Source organism: Prionailurus viverrinus, chromosome E2 (genome assembly GCF_022837055.1).
Source record: "Prionailurus viverrinus isolate Anna chromosome E2, UM_Priviv_1.0, whole genome shotgun sequence".
NCBI classification, from domain to species: Eukaryota; Metazoa; Chordata; class Mammalia; order Carnivora; family Felidae; genus Prionailurus; species Prionailurus viverrinus.
This window is the reverse complement of record NC_062575.1, coordinates 55,993,924-56,011,224: the sequence shown is the minus strand read 5'-3', so window position 1 is coordinate 56,011,224 and position 17,301 is coordinate 55,993,924. Positions and strand designations below refer to the sequence as shown.

The 17,301-nt window shown below is 43.6% G+C and overlaps 1 protein-coding gene across 1 annotated transcript; it reads left to right on the top strand.

The window, feature by feature from the left end:
* Positions 1-2,170: 2,170 nt before the first annotated feature.
* LOC125153135 (zinc finger protein OZF-like) lies at positions 2,171-6,958 on the top strand. The gene is given in 6 exon segments (XM_047836047.1): positions 2,171-3,463; positions 3,616-3,750; positions 4,002-4,128; positions 4,409-4,501; positions 5,420-6,669; positions 6,671-6,958. Coding segments are annotated over 5 exon segments (1,701 nt in total). The 5' UTR covers positions 2,171-3,463; positions 3,616-3,672; the 3' UTR covers positions 6,824-6,958.
* Positions 6,959-17,301: the final 10,343 nt, after the last annotated feature.

Below are 17,301 nucleotides of genomic sequence, written 5' to 3'. Positions count from 1 at the left end.
GCTACAAGCTGTCAGCACAGAGCCCGACATGGGGCTCGAACCCACAAACCACGAGATCATGACCTGAGCTCACCCTACTGAGCCACCCAGGTGTGCCTATGATAGCGTTTTTAGTGTACTGGGTGCCAGGTCTCTCCCTTTGGCCATTTTTGTCTCTTTCTCTTGCTTGATTTCCCCCCTAGCCGTGGGTCATATTTCCTTGCTTCTCTGCATCTCTGGTCATTTTTGATTGGATATCATATATCGTCAGCTTCACACAGTTTGCAGGATTTTCTTTTATTCCTTTCACTACTTTTGAGGTTTGCTCTGGGATGTAACCAAGTTACTCTGAAAGAGTTTTGATTCTTTGGAGGCTTTCTTTTAAGCTTTCTTAGGTGGGGCCATAAGTCTTTTTGGTCTTATTTTGTCCCCATTATTGAGGTAATATTCTCCTGAGACCTCTGCACATTTGAAAAACAGGCATACTAGAAGGTCTTTCCACCCAGGCTGGTGGGAACACTGGCTGTTCCTGATCTGGTGTGAGCTCCAGGAATTGTTGGACCTTCTCCTTTCCTCACAGTCCACTAGACCTTAGCCAGAGACTCAAAAGAACCCTCTGCACATCTGCAGAGTGAGTTTTCCCTCTCTCTCTTCTCTGGTATACTGCCTGGCAAGTGCTTGTCATCTTTGCTTCCTCAGACTTTGACTTTTTTATCATTAATTCAGCAAGCCTGCTAGACTCTTTGGGTTCCTTCTCCCCAACTGTGGCCTAGAAGGTCTCCAGGCAGTGAGTCTCAGCACACAAATGTTCCCCTTCTTCTCTGACTTCTGTGTCTGAAAATAGTTGTTTTAGATATTTCCCCCATTTTTTTTAGTTGATTAGGCTGAAAGGATAATTCATCATTCTGGTAATTTCCCTGGAATCAGATTCCATCATTTCTGAGGGTTTGCGTCTTAATCCTTGGTCCACCAGTTACCGTGTGGCTTTTAGTTAGGTGTTTGATCTTTCTTTTCTTTCAAATGGAATAATTATAGTCTAGCCACTAGGATTGTGAGGGTTAAGTGAGAAAAGAAGACGCTTAAGAACAGTTCCTTGCCTGCACAGGAGCTTGCTTTTATTATTATTTCCATGCCAAACAAATCTTTCTTTGAATCCATAGATGCTGCCTTCCCAGAATGAGGCACTTCCTATAAAGGAAAAAAAGCAGATCTCGAGTCTAGAAATTCATCCTTACTGAGGATACTCTTGACACCGGAGACACCTGAATGCTGAAAATGACCAAGTCCCAGGTGAGCTGTTTATTTCCCATATTTCTAGAGGTTTATAAAAATGCATACAATCTGATGCTTGCCAGAGTTGGTAAGGGAGTGAGGAGTTGGGCAAAATGGGTGAAGGGAAGTGGAAGATACAGGCTTTCAATTTTGGAATGAAGAAATCATGAGCATAAAAGCTACAGCATAGGGTAGCACCTGGGTGGCCCAGTCGGTTGAGCGGCCGGCTCTTGATTTCACTCAAGTCATGATCCCAGGATCTTGGAATCGAGTCCCATATGAGGCTTCACGCTGAGAGCCTAAAATTCCCTCTCTCCCTCTGCCCCTTCCCTACTCACACTCTCTTTCTCTCTAAAATAAAACAATTAAAAAAATTTTTTTTTAATGTACAGCATAGGGAATGTAATCAATGATATTGTAATAGTGTTGTATTTAGACAGCTACACATGCAGTGAACACGACATGACTATAGTTTGTTGAATCTCTATTATACAACTGAAACTAACGTAACATTGTGTGACAACTAATTAACTAGTTAACAATTTAAAACACGTACACAATCAAAGTGAACTATGTATATAGATACATTGCAGCTGGGAGAGATGTGCTTAGACCCAGAGACGGAATAAATGATCCAGAGGAGCCAATGAGGAAGGGAGTTCTAGCTAATCTGCATGTCACATGTTGCAAGGTGCTAACAGTTGGAACATTGCCACATAAGCAGTGGGATCCAGAGCTGAGTTGCAGACATATCTGTGGTAATACTGGAAACCATCACAAAAGAATAAAAACATAAGATTTACTTTGTATAGGGGCACCTGGGTGGCTCAGTTAGTTAGTGTCTGACTTGCACTCAGGTCATGATCTAACCACTTGTGAGTTCGAGCCCCGCATCAGGCTCTGTGCTGACAGCTCAGAGCTTGGAGCCTGCTTCCAATTCTGTGTCTTCCTCTCTCTCTGCCCCTCCCCTGCTCATGCTCTGTCTCTCTTTCTCTCAAAAATTAATAAACATTTTTTAAAAAAGGGATTTACTTTGTATATAAGGAGGAAGCACATAAACTTTTTGAGTAAATATTTCCCAGGCATTAAGTGTGAAGAAGTGTCCTCAAACATCGATGGGTCTTCCTCTCCTGTCCTTCTCCAGAGTATGGACCCAGTGAATGGTCATCTTCCTAAGGAAATGTAGGAGATATAAAAGGCATAGCTAGAAAACTTAAAAAAAATATCTTCTTATTTGCAAAGAGTAATGCTCACCTAAGGGTCATTGTGCAGATCATTGTGTTAACACATATGAAGTGTTTAGAGCAATACATAGTAAGTGCTTTCTGTTTGCTTTTGTATCATGAGTTAATATGTAGCACGGTCAATTTCTAAAAGGTAATTCTGAGCATAACATACTTTTGTATATGAAAAACACTGCAGGCGCACCTGGCTGGCTCGGTTGGAAGAGCATGTGACTCTTGATCTTGGGGCATGAGTTCAAGCCCTGCATTTGGTGTAGAGATTACATACATAAACTAACTTTAAAAAAAAAGAAAAAAGAAAAACACTATAGTGTCTACCAAGTGTCTATAGGAAATATAAACACTTGCTCCAAGGTCTGTTGCTGCCTGTGCCCAGGGCATCTGTTCTCTTTGGCCTCTTTTGTCTCGCTGAACTTTTTGCAGTTTCTTGAAGCCAGTATGGTACTTAACACTTTTTTTTTTTTAACTTTATTTATTTTGAGAGAAAAAGAAAGAGCACAAGCAGGAGAGGGGGAGAGAGAGGATCCCAAGCAGGCTCAGCGCTGTTCGCACAAAGCCCAACCTGGGGCTTGAACCCACGAACCGTGAGATTGTGACCTGAGCTGAAATCAAGAGTCAGCTGTTCCACTGACCGAGCCACCCAGGCTCCCCAGGATTTTACACTTTGAACTCGTCCTCCCTTTGGAAGACCCGTGGCTCCCACCTCTTCTAGCTCCTACTGTGGGACACACCACTGAACATACCGGATGTAGCTCTAGCTTGACCACTTCTTCGGGACTGTTATTTCTCCACCTACTTGTGCCCATGTTTTGACTTGAGTATACTTCTGTCGTAACCCTTAAACCATAATGTCTTCCCATATGTCACCTCTGTCAAGGAGTGTACTTGCCACTCTGCACTATCAGAAGCTACATGAAGGCTGGATTATGCTTTATTTCCTTTTTTAGTGCATATGTATTCCTATTACAGTAGGTAACATTACTCATTTTTAAAAAGTTAACTTGAGAGAAAAGAGTATGCGCACGTGTGAATGGGGAGGGGCAGAGAGGAGCAGGGGGCGGGAGAGAGAGAGAGAGAATGAATGAATGAATCAATCAATCCATCCATCCATCCCAACCAGGCTCCGCGCTGTCAGCACAGAGCCGACTCGGGGCTTGATCTCACAAACCGTGAGATCATGACCCGAGCTGAGCTCAAGAGTCGGACACTTAACCAACTGAGCCTCCCAGGCGCCTCAACATTAAACACTCCTAAGGTGGGTTGCAGATGGTTTTTAGGCAAAGTTTTAGCAACATTTTGCATGGGTGAATGAATGAGTGAAGTGAATGAAGAATGCAGAAAGGATAGCTTAAATGAAGTTATTAGCCCACAAAGCATAAATCAAAACTAGGCATAGAGAAATACTTGTTTATAAATGTCTATAGCAAAAATAATCAGAATAATATCTGTCGCCTACATTTTTTCCATTATATTAACTCCAGATCAAAAAGGGTTATGTTATTACAGGGCTTAGTGTCATTCAGTGATGTGGCTGTGGATTTCACCTGCGAAGAATGGGAGCTACTAGATACTGTTCAGAAGAACCTCTACCGGGATGTGATGTTGGAAAATTACAGCAACCTAATGTCATTGGGTAAAGACAGCTTTCCTAAATATCTCAGCATGAGCCCATTAATTGCCCCCTTTCCCCCCCCCCCCATTTCTACAATTTATGGGTACTCTGATATCCTTAGTGATTTTGGACTTGGAAAGGTGATAGAACCTATTTTCCTTATGACCAGTGACGGTACTTATTTTCATTTTTGGAATAAAGAGTTTCTGTTCTGCTGAGATTTACTGTCTGTTCCCTAAAACAGAACTTTCCTTCAATAGGCCCTAATACTGCTCAGTTCTCTGTGATGACCCCTTGACAGGTTATCACGCTCCCTGGCCAGAAGCAACGGTTCCTGTGGAGAAAGGAGCGCAAGGACTGGTAGAGAGAGAATTCCCAAGTTCATGTAGTCCAGGTGAGTATACCAGCGCAGTGGGAGTTAGCGGAAGCCAAGTGACAGTTGATCTTGGTGCTTTGGGACCCTTGTTATTTTGGGTTTTCTTTCTCATTGTCTTTGAACCTTTAGAGGTGACTCTGAGTGAACAGAGGTCACCAGTGTGCATGGTGCTTCCTTCTCTTACCGTGTATGACTCATTTGCTAGCCACCTCAGAGAAGACGTACCTCCTTTTATCTGCCCTGGGTCAGATCTTGGTCTGTTTCATTCGGTCTTTCTTTTTTGGCTCAGTTGTTCTTTTGCAGCTTGTTAGACACAACCCACTTTCCCCATGTCTTACCCATATTCACTTAGCTCTCCTTCTTTTTCTTTCTTTTTTTTTTTAAAGAGGTATGCTTTTTTTTTTTTTAATGTTTGTTTTCGAGAAAGAGGGAGCGTGAGCAGGGGAGGGGAAAGGGAAGGGGAGACAGAGAATCCCAAGCAGGCTCGCGCTGTCAGTGCAAAGCCCAACATGGGGCTTGAACCCTCAAACCATAAGATCATGACCTGAGCTGAAGTTGTGGACACTCAACCAACTGAGCCACCCAGGCACCCCCACATAGCCCTTCTGTTACGCTTCTAGAGATTTCATAGATTCCCTCCAAAATTTGATGACACCCATGTCCTTCAGTTCATTACTTATTATCTATTTCTTTTATTGGATGCCTCTGACTTCCGTGCACCTGCTGTGTCACTTTCTCCATTCTCTTTAGATAGGGACTTGAGATTCCATCCCCCCTCCATTTCATAATGATAGGATTTTTTTTTTCCCCTGAAGTAATGTGGCAGGTTTAGGATTAGTATCAGGAAAATATTGAGAATGATGAATCTGTTAAGCAATAATGAAAATAATGCATTGGGAAAAAATTTTTCTGAGCAAAACTTTGTTCCATTTGTAGAAAGACCCCTTCAGTGTTTCTCAAGAGGAATACGTTTGAAACAATATTCAGATTCAAAACTTCAGAATAAAAATTCTGCAGAAATGAATTCCAATGAATTAAGTGGCCATGGGAAATCATTTTTCCATACTCTACATGAAACCTGCCATACCTCAGCCCAGTACAGTGAACATAATTTCTGTGTGAAGACTTTCAGCACGGTGAAAAATCTCAAAAGACATCACAGAATTCACACAGAAGGAAAACCTTATGAATGCAGTGAATGTCCCAAATCCTTCAGGTATAAGTCAAAGCTCATAATACACCAGAGAACTCATACAGGAGAGAAGCCGTACAGATGCCCTGAATGTCAGAAAGCTTTCAGTACAAAATGTCATCTTACTCTGCACCAGAGAACTCATACAGGAGAGAAACCGTATGGATGTTTTGAGTGTCCAAAGTCTTTCAGAACAAAGTATCATCTCATTTTACACCACAGGACTCACACAGGAGAGAAACCCTATGAATGCAAAGAGTGTGGCAAAGCCTACAGAGAGAAGACAAAGCTCAGGTTGCATTACCGCACACACACAGGAGAGAAACCTTTTGAGTGTAGTGACTGTGGGAAAGGTTTCATGCAGAAGTCAAACCTACTTATCCATCAAAGAACTCATACAGGAGACAGACCCTATGCATGTAAAGAATGTGAAAAGACCTTCTGCAGTAAGTCTCAGCTTGTTGTTCACCAGCGAACTCACACACGAGAACAATCATACGAGTGCAAGGAATGTGGGAAAGCCTTCAGTAAAAACTCACATCTCCTGACACATCAGAGAATTCATATAGGAGAGAAGCCTTATGAATGCAATGAGTGTGGAAAAGCTTTCGTACACACATCACAGCTCATTGTACATCAGAGAAATCATACAGGAAGAAAACCTTATGAGTGTAAGGAATGTGGGAAAGCCTTCAGTAAAAAGTCACACTTCATAACACATCAGAGAATCCATACGGGAGAGAAGCCTTATGAATGCAGTGAATGTGGAAAAGCATTTATAGACAACTCCCAGCTTATCGTTCATCGAAGAACTCACACAGGAGAAAAACCTTATGAGTGCAAGGAATGTGGGAAAGCCTTTAATAAAAAGTCATCCCTCATAACACATCAGAGAATTCATACAGGAGAGAAGCCTTATGAATGCAGTGAGTGTGGAAAAGCCTTCATAGACAAGTCACATCTCATTGTCCATCAGCGAACTCATACGGGAGAGAAACCCTATGAATGCGGTGAGTGTGGAAAAGCTTTCATACGAAAGGCAATGCTCATTGTCCATCACAGAACGCATACAGGAGAGAAACCCTTTGTATGTGTCGAATGCCAGAAAGCCTTTAGTAGTATGGCAATGCTCAGTAGACATCAGTTGATTCACACAGGAGAGAAACCCCATGGATGCAATGAATGTGGAAAAGCTTTCCGCCAAAAAAGCCATCTTATTATCCATCAACGGTGCCATACTGGAGAGAAACCCTATGGGTGTGTTCCATGTGGTCAGATCTTCAACCAGAAGTCACAGCTCATCAGACATCAGAGACGCCACACAGGAGAGAAACCATATCAGTGCACTCAATGTGGGAAAGCCTTTTTTGAGAAATCATACCTCAGTGTTCATCAGAGAAGTCACGTGGGACAGAAACCTTATCACTGTAATGAGTGTGGGAAAACATTCTCTGTCAAGTTCTTTCTCACTTCACACGAGGAAATTCACACAGGAAAGAAATCTCGGGAACACAGCGCTGGGAAGACTTTAGTGAAGGGCCAGATCTCACGGAATACAAAAGAATCCACACAAAGGACACCCTCTGAATGCAGGGAACGTTAGGATAATTCTGGTCTTTGTCAGTTCCAGAAAACTTATCCAGGAGGGACCTTTTAAATGCAGTGAATATAGGAAAACCATCTACCACCAGTGTAGCCTAATTTCATTAGGGAAAGGCCTACAAATGAGGTGAAAAGTCAACATCTTTTCTCGAGAAGAGAAATCCCATTATACGTCACACAGAAATAAAACCTGGCCGCAACAGACGTGTTTGAGGGGTCATCATATAATAGTTTTCACTGAGGGGGAAGAAAAAAACTCGTAAATGTTGGGAATCCTGGAACACCTTCCAAACAAATGAGCTTTCACACCAAAGAAGATAGCTGACTGAAGACTTGTGATAAGAGATGCCTCTGGCATGAAGTCCAAAACTTACTGTGCATCAGATAATACTTATTAAGGAGAGTTAGTGTAATGTAATGACGCTGGGCCAGTTGCTTACATATAAACTTTATAACAGAAATTCTGTTCCTGTCACATTACCATTTATTTATAAAAAATACAACATGAAGTAGTCAAGAAGAGCAAATAACTGCAGTATGCTAAAAGACAGTTTTGTTTCATGTTTGAATATATGGAATAGTCAAAGCAGTAATTTAAGAAAGGTCCAAGATGTATGTATTTTGTGTCCAGAGGATTTTTGTAGCACATGTATGTCCTGAGTTTCAGGTTTCATAAGATCATGAAAGAAAATCGTATACCATAAAATTCTTGTTTGTAGGTGTAGAATCCATCAAGAAATGCCAGCATTGTAAATTTTTGTATATCTTATAAATTGCAAGGGAAGTAATTAGGCTTAAAACTAAACAAGACTTAAAAAAAAACTTGGCTGATATGTGTGAACGGATCTGGTAATACTTTTTAGCCATTTGGGATAATATTCTTTTTTAACACAAATTGTCTTCTGCCACTCTGATTTAATTGATTTATATATATCAATACGTGTGGTGTAAAAGTTAAATAAGTCTATAGAATAAACAAGGTCCCTTTTCACCATTTCCCCAAATCCTCCCTTTCCTTTTCCATTATTATTTTTTTTTAATGTTTATTTGAGAGAGAGTGTGTGTGTGCACATGAGCAGGGGAGGGGCAGAGAGAGAGAGAGAGAGAGAGAGAGAGAGTAGGAGAAAGAGAATCCCAGGCAGGCTCCACACTGTCAGTGCAGAGCCCAATGCTGGGCTCAATCCCCCGAACCATGAGATCAGGAGCCAAAATTCAGAGTCGGAAGCTTAACTGACTAAGCCACCCAGGTACCCCCCAAAATACTGAGATTTAAGAGTGATGAGTAATCACAACTCTTGTCCCTGAGTTTTGAAAAACTGGAAGCAGCTGGTATCTGCCCCCACTCCCCTGCTCATATACTCTCTAAAATAAAAAAAATAAACTTTAATTTTAAGTAAATAAAACCTAAAAAAAATCCATGTTTAAAGTAATCATTAAGGGAACAGGAACAGAGTGCATATTTTCCAAACTAGTCAAGGGCAAAGGCAGAATGATTAAAAAACAAAAATTAGGGGCGCCTGGGTGGCGCAGTCGGTTAAGCGTCCGACTTCAGCCAGGTCACGATCTCGCGGTCCGGGAGTTCAAGCCCCGCGTCGGGCTCTGGGCTGACAGCTCAGAGCCTGGAGCCTGTTTCCGATTCTGTGTCTCCCTCTCTCTCTGCCCCTCCCCCATTCATGCTCTGTCTTTCTCTGTCCCAAAAATAAATAAACGTTGAAAAAAAAATTAAAAAAAAAACAAAAATTACCATGAACCCAAAAGAAGGCAGAGTATAAAGAAACGTGGAATAAAAAAAGATAAAAATATTTATGAAAGGAAGTTTTGAACAACTAACAAAAATCAATATAATGGAGATATTGTATACAATGTTCTCAAAATTCACAGAATTTTCAAGCACTTATTTTCCAAAGTTTACCGTGTTGGCCATGTTCTAGCCTATAATGCAAATCTCAACAAACCTGAAAGGACTAAATAATGTGCACTGTTGTTCTGTAAGCCGACATACACTAAGTCCAGGACAAAAATTAGCTAGAAATCTGTAATTCTGGGAATCAAGAAATAAATTATAAATATTACATTGTTGCAGACCTTGAGTCTGGAGTTCTCTCATGTTCAGCAAGAGAGCAGATGCAGAAATGAACACGAGAGAGGCTAATGTCTGGGAGGAGACAAGAGCCCTGAATAAGGTCCTTTCTGCATATTAGGATCAGAAGGACTACATATATGATGGTCATGCCGAAAGAGACAATAAAACAGTTATCATTATTCATGTGTGTGAGAGAAAAGGGGCTCCAAGGGTATGTGATGTTAGGGGTTAGGGTCAAGACAAATCAACATCTTGGTGCCAAGCAGGCAGCCCTTCACTGCTGGCACCGTATTTGTCTACCTTAACTTTTCTAGGGACTAAGATGAATGGGGCATGCCACCTCAGGCTTAACAAGGCATATTTCTCGCTAGCAAACCTGGGACGCTTTAGCCCTGCAGCCGCGGCTCTCCGCCTCTACCAGTTCTCGGAGGCTTTCGTCCTGTGAAAGTGGCTTTCCGCCCTAAGCCTTGTGAACCCATTGGTGCAAGTTCAGAGAATTCTTAAACTTATCCCCCCACATTGCATGAGTCAAAGAAGAAATCGTTATTTTTCCAACTTTGCATTCTAACAATTTTTAAGTATAAAAAGATTGAAAGTCTAAATAATGATGAGGCCTATGTACCTACAAAAGAGGTTCAGCAACTTCACCATTTTGTTATGTACCTATTTTCCATTTAGTTACCTACCTGTTTATCTTTTCAGAATCCTCTGGTCGTAAAGATACTATCACATCTATATTATCATGCATCCCCTGCATAATCAAAACATCATTACTAAACCTAAGAAATTAAACAGTGGAAGTTAAGCCACTGGGGATTCCCTAAGTAATAAGAGCCATAAAAGTGTACACCAGGAGACTTGGCTGCCGCCTGACGACAGGTCACATTAACATGACCAGTCCCATTTGGGCCTGGGTCTCCACTTTGTCGTTGGGAAGATGACAAAATACTCTTCCTGCGTGTTGAAGAAGCACTTAAAGCCAAGCCTTTATGTGACATCTCCAACCCAGATAGGTTGGAGGCGTCCAGGTGAAGTATACTGTTCTTTGATGGAGTAACTTGAACTCTTGTTTCCCAGGATGTGTCACAGACGGTGGAGTTTGGGGTAGGGCTGGTTGGTATGATCAGCGGAGCCCGGCAGACGATTCCAGAAATGCAGTAGTTCCGATCTGCACTTTTTCTGGCTTTAGCATTCGCAACAGTTCCCCGGCTCTGCTGCGGCCGGGCGCCTCGGCCACGTGCAGAGCTCCCCCGCCCCCCTCCACTGGGCCCTCTTTCTCAGGGTCAGGCACGCAGCCCGCCCTCACAGTTGGCTTTCCCCTCCTACTGGCCCCGGTGTCTCCTTTCCCTTTTCCTCTGCCACAACCTCTATACGAATACCCTAGAGTTACCTCTCTTCAACGCACGGGTCTACTGTGTCCCCCAGAGCCCGCTGCCCTTCATCAGAAGTCTTCTCGGATTCTGCGACCAACCCTCCTGCTGGAGGTGCCCACTCGGGAGGCGCTGCGCATCGGACGCGCTACTGAGCATGCGTAGCGGCTCCCGGAGGACTGGACGCGCTACTGAGCATGCGTGGCGGCCCGGGCGGGCTGCAGAGGCGCGGGCCTGGAAGCGAGGGAGCGAGACAGAGCGGGAGAAGTGAGCGGAGGCCTCAGACCCGCACGTATTTCAAGACAACCGCTCCCATTGTGAAGCCGCTCAGTGCGGGCAGCAGCATTACTTGCCGTGTATCCACGGCCCTGAATTCCAGTGTTTGGGAGGATGCAGCCCTCATCTCCGCGTGCCCAAGAGTGAGCGGCAGAGGTGGTCGGCGCGGGGTGCGCCGGGAACGGAAGTGTCGTGTGCCGTTCTTTTAAACCTCCGGTGATGGGCTAAGTCTGTAGTGCTCGCCTTAGAGGGGCGGCGCCTAACGAGTGCTTGGGCGGGGTGGTGGTGCGGTCTGTAGTTGGTGATGGCAGCCTGGGGGCATCTGGCGATGGGTTAGGGGATCTGTGATGAGTGAGGGGAGAGGAGGCTTCGGCGTGAGAGCAGGTGTCACGGGAGTACGTCAGCGGGGCTTAGGGATTACTCCATGGGGACTTTTTTTTTTTTTTAAGTTTTTATTTATTTTGAGAGAGAAAGCGCAAGCAGGGGAGGGGCAGAGAGACAAGAAGATTGTGCACTGTCGGTGCAAAGCCCAACACGGGGCTGGAACTCATGAACCTTAAGATCATGACCTGAGCCTGAGTCTGCTGCTTAATGAACTGAGCCACCCGGGCGCCCCTCCCTGGGGGCTTTTGGTGGTCTATGTTTGGTTGGCTGCCAGAGTCCGCAATAACTTAAATGCGGTGGGTTTTTGAATGGGGTGACTTGGTTCAGGATAAGATAGAAGAGTGGGCTTCAGTGATTGTGATGTGAGGAACAAAGGCAAAAGAATAAATTAAATTTCTTTATAACTTACAGCCCATTGGCAAGTCCTTGAAATAGGCAGAGCGACTGTTTTCCAAGAGGTCAGCTGCCTGGATGTTGACACTTTGCTAAGGGCAAAAGGCAATCTTAGCATTATCCCAAACCCCCAGGATCCTGTGTGCCTACTTAAAACATACAGAAATTCCTTTGGAAGCTTCCTTTATTTCTACCTCCCAAGATACATGTTAGCCATCATCCTCTAAGTATATGGCCCACTGATTCACAGCTGAAGGTCACATGACTGAGGGTTTACTAAACAGTAATAAATGACCTTTTCCGAACCACAGCTACCCCCTCAAGGTCCTGGAAACCTTGTTTCCAAAATTCTTGGAGGCTTGTGCTGTCCCTAACGCCTTTAGGACTCTAGTGCAGCTCTCTTCCTGCCCACGTGTCCTGTCCAGTGCTTTAATAAAGCAGTTTTTTTGCACCAGCGTCTCAAGAATTCTTCCTTGGCCCTCAGCTCCAAATTTCAAGATTTCCACATCAATTGGACAGCCTTATTTATGTTTGTGATTGGGTAGCTTGTTGGGGTATGCACAGGTCTGAGAAGTGCAGTGAATTGGGGAGGTCTTGATGGACAGAGGGTTTCAGTAATTTGAGTCCACCACCTGGGAAAATGGGAGCAGGCTCTTTAGCGTATGATTCTCACAGCTGACACACAGTTTGGTCCATCATATCCAATCTCCTACTCAAGGTCCGTTTTCGAATCTCCTTTGACCTCAAGTCCTACTCTCCTCTTATTCTATGAAAAATGAAAATACTTTGAAGTGATTAGATTAATCTGAAAACTATGTGTGTTATGAAAGTCAAAAAGCTTCTGCCTTTTTGACTTTTGAGTTTTGTAAATTTCACTTGAGTATTTCCTTTGTGGTTGATCATGACACAGGTGGTGAGAAACAAGCCAGTTCCCCATCCCCCCATATATGCTACCTAGAGATAACAATTGTTAAATTTTCATTATTTCTTAAGGCTTTTTATGCATTTTGAAAAGTTATTAATTGAGCAGTTTCTTAAAACTGAGTTTATTATGTATGCATTCCCACATTCTTTTAAATTTATTTTTTAAGTTAAAAAATACTTTTAGTATTCCATTAAGTGAATGTACAATGGAATTTTGACTGGTGTCACATTAAAACCCAGGGACACTTGGGTGGCTTAGTTGGTTGAGCCAACTTGATTTCGGCTCACGTCATGATCCCAGGGTTGTGGGATCGAGCCCCATGTTGGGCTTTCTGCTGAATGTGGAGGCTGCTTAGAATTCTCTCTCTCCCTCTCCTGCCTTCTCCCTGGTGCTCTCTCTGTAAAAAAAATAATAATAAAATTTAAAAAGAACTAAACATAAATTTGGGCAAAACAATCTATACTTAAAAAAAATGTTTTTTGTTTATTTTTCAGAGAAAGAGATAGAGTGCAAGCGGGGGAGGAGCAGAGAGAGAGAGGGAGACACAGAATCCAAAGCAGGCTCCAGGCTCTGAGCTGTCAGCACAGAGCCCAATGCGGGGCTTGAACCCACGAACTGTGAGATCGTAACCTGAGCCAAAGTTCAACACTTACCCGACTGAACCACCCAGGCACCCCTACTTTTAACTTAATACAAATTGGTCTCTCTCTCCAGCTCCTCAAGAAAATTTTCTGGTTTAATTATGTGCTGGATATTTTTGTTGTCTTTAATAATTTTTACTGTTGTTTTAGTCATCAATGTAACTTGAATTTTCTGAAATGTTTTTCATTATCTTGATGTTTTTTATTTAATTGTTGTGACGAATTATGTTTATTGGCTTTAGGACTTTTTTTTAAGTTTTTATTTATTTTGAGAGAGAGAGAGAGAGCACAGGTGTGTGAATGTGAGCAGGAGAGGGAGAGAGAGGGTGAGAGAGAGAATTCCACGCAGGCTCAAGCAGGGGAGGGGCAGAGAGAGAGGGAGATACAGAATCTGAACCAGGCTCCAGCTGTCAGCACAGAGCCCAACGCAGAACTCAAACCCACAAACCGTGGTGTGGTCCTCCAACTCACGGACCATGAGATCATGACCTGAGCCAAAGTCGGACACTTAACTGACTGAGCCACCCAGGTGCCCCCTAACTTTAGAACTTTATTTTATTAAAAAAATTTTTTTGTTAATGTTTATTTATTTTTGAGAGAGAGAGAGAGAGAGAGAGAGAGAGAGAGAGAGAGAGAGAGAGCGAGCACAAATGGGGAAGGGGCAGAGAGAGAGGGAGACCTAGAACCTGAAGCAGGCTCCAGGCTCTGAGCTATCAGCACAGAACCCGATGAGATCATTACCTGACCTGAAGTCAGATGCTTAACCAACTGAGCCACCCAGGTGCCCCAACTTTAGGATTTTAAATGAACTCTGTACTCCTGGGGTAAATACCCTGATGACATCCTAATTTTAGGATATTTTAACTTTTAGGGGCCCTAACTTTAGGGTTTTTTTTTAAATGTTTATTTATTTTTTGAGAGAGAGAGGCAGAAACAGAGCATGAGAGGGGAAGGGGCAGAGAGAAGGGGAGACACAGTATCCCAAGCAAGCTCCAGGCTCTGAGCTGTCAGCCCAGAACCTGACACAGGGCTGGAACCCATGAACCACGGGATCATGACCTGAGCCAAAGTCGGACACTTAACTGATTGAGCCACCCAGGCGCCCATAACTTTAGGTTTTAAATCAACTTTGTACTCCTAGGGTAAAACCCTTGATGATATCCTAAATCAGCTTTTGCTAGATTTGATTTCTCCTCCTCCCTCTCCCCGTTATCCTCCCCCTTCTCTGCCCCTCCTCCTCCTGGTGCAAAGGGATGGTTTGGTAAAGCATGGGGACAGGATCTGTGGGCAGAAAGCGCTGCCGATTTATTATTCTTTTACATAGTGTCACTAGTGTTCATGTATGAGATTTGCCTGTAGTTTTCTTCTCTTGGACTGTTCTCAAAACTCAGTTTTTACCAGTTATTGTATGTTTCCCAATAGACTATACTTGTGAAGTTGCACGTTTTAATATATATTCAAATACTCAAATTTTAATATAACTGTATTGTACTGAGACAGTAAAAACCTTGGGAACAAGCCTCTGTGCCCCTGGGAAGCTCCGTGCTGACCATTACCACTTCTCTTGCAGAGCAAGACACCAGCTAAGGATCAGAGCAAACTAGTCTGAGACACAGTGTCTGCCAGATTTGACCTTTTACTGACTTTTGCCCTCATTATAATAGTAAAAATCACATACAAGGGGTGGAGATTTTAACATGTTAGACACATAACACATGAAGAAGTGTGACCTTTAATTTTTTTTTAATGTTTATTTATTTATTTTTGAGAGACAGAGACAGAGCACGAACAGGAGAGGGGCAGAGAGAGAGGGAGACAGAATCCGAAACAGGCTCCAGGCTCCAAGCTGTCAGCACAGAGCCCGACGTGGGGCTCGAACTCACAAACCATGAGATCATGACCTGAGCCAAAGCTGGACACTCAACCAACTGAGCCACCCAGGTGCCCCAGAAGTGTGACCTTTAAATGCACAGGTATAAATAACGTTTTCCCACCTAAGTTTCTTTAAAAACTTTCCCTGACCTCTCCTTGAGGTCAGCTTGAGGATTCCTCCCTTAGTGCTGCCTCCCTTGTGCTCGAGCATAAGCCCCAATAAAGCCTTCCCTGTGCTTTAAATTCTGGGTCCAGCCTCATTTCCATCGTTGCTGGAAATGGACTTGGCTCTGGTAACGGTACGTGGGAAAGTCATCAATCCATAAGTATGCTTAGGATGTCCTTGGGAATATTAATAGCATCTCAGCCTTGGACACTGTATTTCCAGAGCCTTTGGATTAAACCAAACACTTAAGGCTATTTTTGTTCCCAGGAGCCTGATCAGAATCAGCAGAAAGCCTAGCCTGGAGTTCCATGTGAGGATAAGGCCTCGACAATAAAAGCAGAGATTCAGGGCCTGGTGTTAACATGCCATCTAACATAAGTATTCCCCTTAAATCCACAGGTCTCACTTTCTGGGAAAAGACAGATTACGTGATGTGAGGACGTAGCATTCCCGAGTAAGCGGTGCCTTGTCACTGACGGTTCTCTTGACCGGAGAGTTCATACCAAGATTCAGAGAAGAGCTGGAAGAGTCCTTTGGGCAGATGTTGGACTCACTGGCCATTTCCCAAGAGCAGCTGAAAATGACCAAGTCCTAGGTGAGCTGTCTTTCCAAAGGATTTGGGGAGATTTCTAAGAATGTGCACAATTTTGAGAGCAACACTATGTGCACATAATAGTCACGTGGGAAAAAGCATGGACGAGAAGATAGAAGATTAAGACACAGCCAGGTGGAGCCTACATAGATCGTGGGTGAGAGCGCTTAACGTTGAAACATTGCCGCGCGAACCATACAGTGCAGAGCAGGGTTGCTGATTTTCTGCTGGTGCGGATGGCAGCCGTAATCAAAAGAGAAACGGGCATTTTTATGAAGTACATTTTCCATTAAGACAGTTCCTCACAGTCAATAAATGCTTTCTGTCACTTAGGCAATAAGGTCTTCATCAAAAACCAAAAGAGTCGCCAAAACTCCGTATCACCAGTCCCTCCTCCCTCTCTTATTTGAACCCACTTCAGTTGCTTTTAATCCCCTCCTTCCTCCAAAAGTGGTTTTTATCAGGATCCTCGGTGACTTCCTGTTGTTAAATCCCATGCTCAGTTTTTACTGGACCTTCCAGCAGCATCTAACATTGTCGATACTTCCTTCTTCCTTGAAGTACTCTTGTCGTTTGGTGTTCAGAACGCCATGCTCTCTCGGTGTTTCTGCCTTATTGGCCACTTCTAGGGTTCAACTTCTTTTTGTAATTTGTCTTGTCTCCCAATCCTCTTATCTTGTCTCAGGGCTCATTCCCTGCATCTTTTGTGTCTGTACTTTCTCCTTAGCTCTCGTCTGGTGTCACAGTTTAAACCGCACTCATGCCGATGGCTTCCTCTTTCTATCTCCAGCCTGCACTTGTCCGCCAAGCATCACCTCCTGTACCTTACTGCCTCCTTGACATCTCTAAGGTGCACATCTCTACAGGTGCGTCCATTTTGCCATTTACCAAACCAAGCTCTGAATCTCCCCTGAAGCCTGTTCCTTCCACAGTTTCCCTCTTTCAATGAATAGCTTCTCTTAGCTTGTCAGATGAGGGGTCAGCAAACTTCCGTGAAGGGCAAAATAATAAGCCTTTGTGGGCCAGATAGTCTCTGCTGCAACTACTCAACTCTGCCACCACAGCACAACAGCAGCCATAGTGGACACATCTCCACTTCTCACACTTTCATCGGTCTCTGTGTTTCCCATCATGCGAGGGCAAATCCTGTTGGTTCTGTTTACAAAGTCGAACTCATATCTGTCGCTCTTCCTTGCCACAGCACTACCCTAGTCAGAGCCATCGTCATCGGTCACTTGGACCACTACAGCTGCCACCTCACTGTTCTTGCTCACGTTCTTGCTGTGTCACAGGCTCCTCTCCAGACCCTTGGTATTTTCTTA